Below are 7,155 nucleotides of genomic sequence, written 5' to 3'. Positions count from 1 at the left end.
CGTCCCGGCTGCTCACATCTCCTCCTCCGGCCCACCGGTGCCTCGGTATCCCCTTGGCGCCGCGGTCCGCACTGTGCCGGGCTGTACCTCCCGGGAGAGGTCTAAGTGAAAGCGAATAGAACGGAACTGGGCGTGGAGCTGAGAGCACCCGGCCCCGGGGCATCACAGCCTCTGCTGTTCCTCGGGACTCGGGCTAGCCGAGCCCACGGACTGCCAGGGAGTCCGAGAGGACCCTGTGTGCGGAATGGTTTGCAGCCATAGGGAAATGTGACTCCGCAACCCCAATAACGCCTGCCTTCCTGGTGCCCGCGGGGTTCGAGAGCTGGAGACCGGACTTTCCTCGTTTGGAGAATAGTTAATTAAAATAATCACTGCCCGGGGCTACTCAGTCAAAAATTGACCTTCGTGCGGTCCCCCGTTGGCTGGTTGGGGTATCCTGGCAGCAGGCGGTGGTTTCAGGGTGGGCATCCCGGCTGAGCGCCTCTTCTGTGCTTTGGGAGGTAGATTGGAATCGGATTGGTTGATTTTTAATTTCCCTACATTTATCATTTTCTCGGCAATCTGAAAAATTGCCTTTCAGTTAATGAAATTCACCAGCGTGGTAACTAGTGTGAGTGAGGTGCAGGGCTTGAGCTGTGTACTCAGTTATGTGTCAAGCGCCAATAGAATGCACGTGATTGTGATGGAATACTGTTGTGCGATAAGAAATAATGAAACCTGAACTGGTGCGAAGGGAAGCCTTCGGAGTCAGGAAAGCGTTGGACACTGTAACAGCAATCTTACACGACGGCATAATAAGTATAACAACCAGCTGTGAAATATTAGCTTTTCTGCATAATCCAGAGGAGATGTTTTACTTGACTTCATATGTATAATGTATTTCTTGCCTTCTCAATGGGTGGGGGAGGGGATGAAGGGTGGGAAGGCATTTGAAACTAAAAACTAAAGTTAAAAAAAATTTTAAGGAGGTAGGAGAATGTAATTAAGGTATAAAATTATCAACTGGGGAAAAATTGAGAATTGGTTGTTAATAATCAATATCTTGGGGAGTTTCAGAGCTCTGTTCCTTCTTTCAAACATATAGGTATTTTCAGGATTTCCTATTGGGGATTTTTAATTTATTCTTTTTCTAGTTTTTTTGTTTTTTTAATTGCTTACCCAGTTCATTGATCTGCTCTTTCCCTCTTTTATTTATGTAAGCAGTTATGAGATAGAAATTTTCTCCTAAATACTGCTTTGGTTGTACTCCACAATTTTTCTGTTTTCTCATTGTAGTTATCCTATTTAACGAAATTATTGATTTTTTGTATAATCTGTTCTTTGACTCATTTTTTAGGATTAGATTATTAATTTTCCAATTAGTTTTTAGTCTATGCTTCCAGGACCCTTTGTTGAATGTCATTTTTATTGCATTATGGTCCCCAAAGAATGCATTTCATATTTCTATTTTCAACACTTTTCTGCATATTTCATATTTTTTGCATTTGTGAGATTATGATACTTTACTACATGGTCATTTTAATTATTATTTATTTTTAGAAATAGCTTTTTATTTTTCATAATACATGCAAAGATAGTTTACAACATTTACCCTTGTAAAACCTTGTGTTCCATATTTTTCTCCCTCCCTCTCTCTTCTAAACAGCAAGCAATCCAATAACATGTATAATTCTTCTAAACATATTTCTACATTTGTGTTGCATAAGAAAAATCATCTCAAAAAGGAGAAAAATGAGAAAAAACAAGCAAGGAAACAATAACAAAATAGATGAAGATACTATATTGTCATCCACATTCAGTCCTCACAGTCCTCTCTCTGGATGCAGATGAATCTCTATCACAAGTCTATTGGAATTGCATGGTCAGTTTTTGTGAATGTGTCATATACAGCTAAGAAAAATTATACTCTTTTCTATTCCTATTAAGTATGCTCCAGAACTTTACTAGAATTCTATTTAGTGTTTAATTTCTTCCTTTTTTGTTTTATACTTATAATTGCTTAGGTGTGAGCTGGAACAAATTGAGGTTCCATATCTGTATTCCTCATGTAATTCATTTTATTTTTCCTTCAAGAATTTGCTTTTCCATTTGATCCCTGCATGTGCACTTGCACATGTACATGCACGTGTACATGTACAACAGTTTTGCTGTTATTTCATTGTTTGTACTTTTAACAAAATATAGTTTTCCTGATTATCTCTTTTAATTAGGTCTACATGCTTTTACTTTATCTGAGTTCATGTTTACTGTTGTGCTTTTTTTATTTTACCTCTGTGTGTATCCTTTTGTTTCAAGCGTTTTCTTGTAAATAACATATTTTTGGATTCTAGTTTCTAGTCCATTTTGCTATCTTGCATTTTATGGATGAGTTTATTCCTTTCACATTCAGCATTATGATTGCTAATTATATTTCCTTACATTTTGTTCTCTTCTACTTATCCTATTTTTAAAACCCTTTGTCCTCTTCAAAAATCTCTAGCTTTTGATCATTGCCTCCCTTAATACATCTTCCTTCTTATTCCTCCTTTTTCTTAGATCCTTCTCTTCCTACCTCTCTGTTGGGTAAGATAAATTTTTGTATCTAGTTGTATATCTACATGTGGTCTTCTCTGTTTGACACAGTTCATCTGAGACTGAGGTTCAAACATTCCCTACTTTTCCCACCCCCTTCTCCACTGTAAAAACTCTTTCTCATGTACCTCTTTTATGTGAGATAATTTCTCCTTTTCTTTTGCTCATTTTCCTAGTACATCACTCTTAATTTACCCTCTTATTTTATATTTTGAGATCATCCCAATGTAATAGATTTGTACTCATGCCCTCTGTCTAAGGAGAATCCTTCCAATAATGAAAATGTTCTAATAATGATAAACTTCTTAGGAGTTATATGTATCATCTTTCCATATGGGAATGTAAACAATTTAACCTTATGAGTCCTCATTAATGTTTAACTTTTATATTTCTTTTTGAGTATCTCTTTTTCTGTTCGGAGCTGATCTTTTCATCAGGAATGCTTAAAGTTCTGTATTTCACTAAATGTTTATTTTCACCCCAGGTGATTATATTCAAGTTTTGTTGGGTAGGTTATTTTTGATTATAATCCTAAATCCTTTGATTTCCAGAATAGCATTCCAAGTCTTTCATGTCTATATAGTAGCAGCTACTAAATTTTATGTGATTATAATTGTTTTTCCACAATATTTAAATTATTTCTTTCTGATTGTTTTCAGTATTTTCTCCTTAATCTGAGAGCTTTGGAATGTGGCTTTGATATTCTTAGAAATTTTCATTTTGAGATCTTAGGGTGGTGATTCATGGATTCTTTTCAGATTATACTTTGGCTTCTGGTTCTATGACATCTAGGTCAGTTGTTTTTCTCATGAGATAATTCACATTTTCTTCTTTTTTATTCAGACTTTTCAGTTTTTTGTTGTTTTTTAAATTTTTGTTTCTAGATGTGTCATGGGACCATTAACTTCTACTTGATCAATTCTAATTTTTAAAGAGTGATTTTATTCACAGAAGTGATGAAACTCTTAACAATCTTAATTCTCACTTTGTGGTTTTCTTACATTCCTCCTACTTAAATCTTAAAAAAAAAAAAAAAACTTAATTTTTTTGGTGAATGAAAATTCACATTCTCCCTCACTCCAATGCTGCCTTCCCTATTAGAAAGAGAGAGAGAGAGAGAGAGAGAGAGAGAGAGAGAGAGAGAGAGAGAGAGAGAGAGAGAGAGAGAAAGAAAAAGGAAAAGAAAAAGAAAACCTTGACAATAAATATTCAAAGTCCAAAGAAATCAAATCCCTTATTGGCCATGTTATGTGTGATATGTGTGTGTATGTGCTTGCAGATTTTTCAATCTGTACTCTGTCCATAATTTCTCTCTCAGAGTCAATATCATGTTTTAATTATTAGTCTTCTAGTACTGTGGTTAGTGTACATCAGTTTCCCCCTTGCTCTTTATAGAGAACTTGGTAAGAGTGTGCTCAGCCTCAGTGTTATAGAGCTGATATATCTACTACTACTTCCTTGCTCTTTTCTCTTTTCCACATCTAGAGTTGGATGATAGGTTCTTACCTTTTTTTTCTTTTTAAGTGAGTTCCTTTTCCAATGCACCTTCAATACTTACTTTATTTTGGTTATGATTACTACCACCTTTAAAATCTGTTCTCTCTCTCTCTTATTTTCTTTTCTCTCTTATTTTTCCCTGTTATCATTGTTGTTCAGTCATGTCAGTTGTATCTGACTCTTTATGATCCTACTTAAGATTTTCAAAATCTTAAGGCAAAGACATTTTTTTTCTCTCTAGCTCATTTTACAAATGAAAAAAAAAAATAGGCAAGCAGCGTTAAGTAACTTGCCCAGGATCACACAGCTAGTAAATGACTGGTTATTTTTGAACTCAGGTCTTTCTGATTCCTGATTTAGTGTCCTATATCCACTGCACTACTTAGTTGGCTCCTACCTCTTTCTCTACTGTTTCTATATTTAGTAAAATGTATTTGTGCATCTAACTACATATGTGTATTCCCCAATCTTTTCTCCATGTTTACATAAGTTTTCTACTTGTGTATTCCAATTATATGAGATAATTTCCCCATCCTTTCTCTCTTTGGCCATCTCAAAGTACTTCTCCTCTCTCCCTGCCCCCTGCCTCCCCCCCCAACCTTTTCTCTTTCTTTTAAGATCATTAAAAAAAAAAAAAAAAAAGCCCACCATAACTTGTTCCTCTTTGTAATTAGGCTTGTTTGATAACCATGATGATAGGGTTCTGAAGGGACATCTATCATCTCTTCATATTAGAATATAAACAATTCTTCTTTGTTTAGGCCTTTATGATTGTTTTATTATACTTCCTTTTTACATTTCTCTTGTCAATAATTTATTTGGACTCCTATCCTATTAGTATTAATCAATTTGATATAATTTCAAAGGGATAATGATTATCAATATGAGAAATGATAAAGTTATGTTCCTATAGCAGAGGAAAGCCAGAAGACTGGAACCAAAACAGGGGACTTTCTGAAGCTGTATATAGAACTATTTGTGTATTTAAAAAAAAAAAAAAAAAAAAAGCTGAAAGCAGGACAAAAGTTATAGCTTAGTTAAAGTATGCATGCTTAATTGCTTCATAAATATTAACTTCTCCCCAGGAGGAGCTAAGGTTTATTTTAATGGGCATACAATGTAGGTAGCTGGAAGTGGGATATATTAAGAGGTGTATGTTGTAGGAGGATGGGAAAAGAATGTTGAAATTTCATCATCCCAGCCACTGGAAACTGGAAAGATAGGGGAGGGATGTTGCCACCTGGAGAAGGAATAAAAGGTAGTTATGCTCTTGCTTCAAAAAGGGTGTGAGCTCAATTTTGAGTTTCACATCCATTTCCTGAAGGAACATATTAAAAGTTTAAACTTCACTCATTCTGAATTTGTTTATTTATTGTGCCCTTATTTGGGGTTCAGAATTTTGTTTCCAGTATTAGTTGGTTGTATCATATCTCGGAGCTATAAGCTGAAGATTCTGAGATCACTTGCTTAATCGTAGAAAGTTAAGTAGAGGCCTTCTACTTTTGTTTCCCTTGTCAGGGTGACCAAATGCAGTGCAGCAGAGAGGACTCAGTTACAAAAAAGTCTCCAATTTATTTTTGTACCACCGAATCATTCCCTCTTGTCCATTATGAGCAGGAGACCATTTTATGACTATCTCTTTTTTTTTTTTTTTTTTCTGAGGCTGGGGTTAAGTGACTTGTCCAGGGTCCACAGCTAGGAAGTATTAAGTGTCTGAGACCAGATTTGAACTGGAGTCCTCCTGAATTCAAGGCTGGTGCTCTATTCACTGCGCCACCTATCTGCCCCCCATTTTATGACTATCTCATGAACACTTAGTGCAGAAGACCCCTACTTCACCCAACTCATGACTCTACTGACATATTTTGCTTATGTGTCTTCTATCAATCGGTGAAATTATTCTGTACTTGACATAGCCATTCTTGAATGTCTAGATCCTTCTTAATAAATTACATTTTACTTGACTTACATTTCTTTTTCCAAGTTTTTTTTTTTTTTAGTTATGTAATTCTTCCCCTCTTTTTTCGCTTCTCAGTTAAAAATTAAGTAAAACTCTCTTTCCTTTTCAACTTCTGTTTATAGGAGGTCTTTTTTTCCTTCATTTTATTCTGTACCCCTTTTAAAAAGAATTTCTTTCTCTCATGCTCTTCCTTTTCTATTGTAGGCTTTCATTATTTGACTATGTCCTTATGCTTGCTTATTTTTTTCTGTAATATCCCTTTTTCTCATGGAATTAAAATTTCTAATGTATCTATTTTGAGTTCCCTCTTCTAAATTGTTTTTGTTATTGCATACCTTGTAGTTCTTTCCTTCACCACTATCCCCTCCCTTCTTTCCTCTTCCTCTTCATTTTTTCAAATGCTTTCAGGAGATCACAAGGATAGAAATGTTGCCCAGTAGTAGAAATCTTCCTTTTTTATTTAATTAAAAAATTCATTATTATTCTGTCATCTCCATGATCAATTTAGAAGGGTTTTTCAAGGGGTTTGATGAAATTTGGGTTTCTGACTGGACACAGCAAGGCGGGGCTTACCCACAACCTCCACAGAGGTTGGGATTATAAGGCTGAACTGATCCCTATCAGTACCCTTCCTTGCTTACCATCAAGGAGTAAGGAAAGGAGGCTTTCTTTGCCAACTTAACCCAGTAATCCAGGATTTCATCATGCTGATACAGGGTTTGTGTCACATTTTGGTAATTCTTGCAATATTTCAAACTTTTTAATCAATGCTATTATTATATCAGTTATGGTGATCTATGGACAGTGATCTTTGATGATATTGTTTTGGAGTACCACGAATCATAGCTATGTAAGGCCAGTATGTTATGTGTATTCTGATTGGTCCACCACTGACCTTTCAGGGCCTCCCTATTCCCTAAAACACATCAATATTATAAGTAAACCAATGAATAACCCTAAAATGGTCTCTTAGGTTTTCAAATAAAAGAAAGAGTTAATCTATGTAACAAACTTCATTATTATTTCACTTTAAGAAATTGCCACAACCACCACCCTGATCAACCTCAGCAACTATTAATGTTGAAGTAAGATCCTCCACCAGTAAAAATATTACAGCTTGCTGAAGG

General features: G+C 35.6%; 1 protein-coding gene across 10 annotated transcripts in view; it reads left to right on the top strand.

The window, feature by feature from the left end:
* Positions 1 to 7,155, top strand: part of ANAPC10 (anaphase promoting complex subunit 10) — a 110,394-nt gene that overhangs the window by 313 nt on the left and 102,926 nt on the right. For 5 of the 10 annotated variants that reach the window (XM_074276666.1, XM_074276663.1, XM_074276660.1 and 2 more), the window contains one exon: positions 1,707 to 1,861. The exons of 3 other annotated variants lie outside the window; for them this stretch is intronic. Coding sequence is in view for 1 of the 7 variants with exons in the window: in XM_074276667.1 (XP_074132768.1) it covers positions 1,646 to 1,830 (185 nt within the window). In the remaining 6 variants the exon portion in view is untranslated. Of the gene's footprint in view, positions 1 to 30; positions 877 to 1,645; positions 1,862 to 7,155 lie in introns of those variants that run through there. 2 more of the 10 variants (XM_074276664.1, XM_074276667.1) reach the window with 2 other exon arrangements.

Source organism: Sminthopsis crassicaudata, chromosome 6 (assembly GCF_048593235.1).
Source record: "Sminthopsis crassicaudata isolate SCR6 chromosome 6, ASM4859323v1, whole genome shotgun sequence".
In the NCBI taxonomy this organism is placed as follows: Eukaryota; Metazoa; Chordata; class Mammalia; order Dasyuromorphia; family Dasyuridae; genus Sminthopsis; species Sminthopsis crassicaudata.
This window is presented reverse-complemented; position numbering and strand designations above follow the sequence as displayed.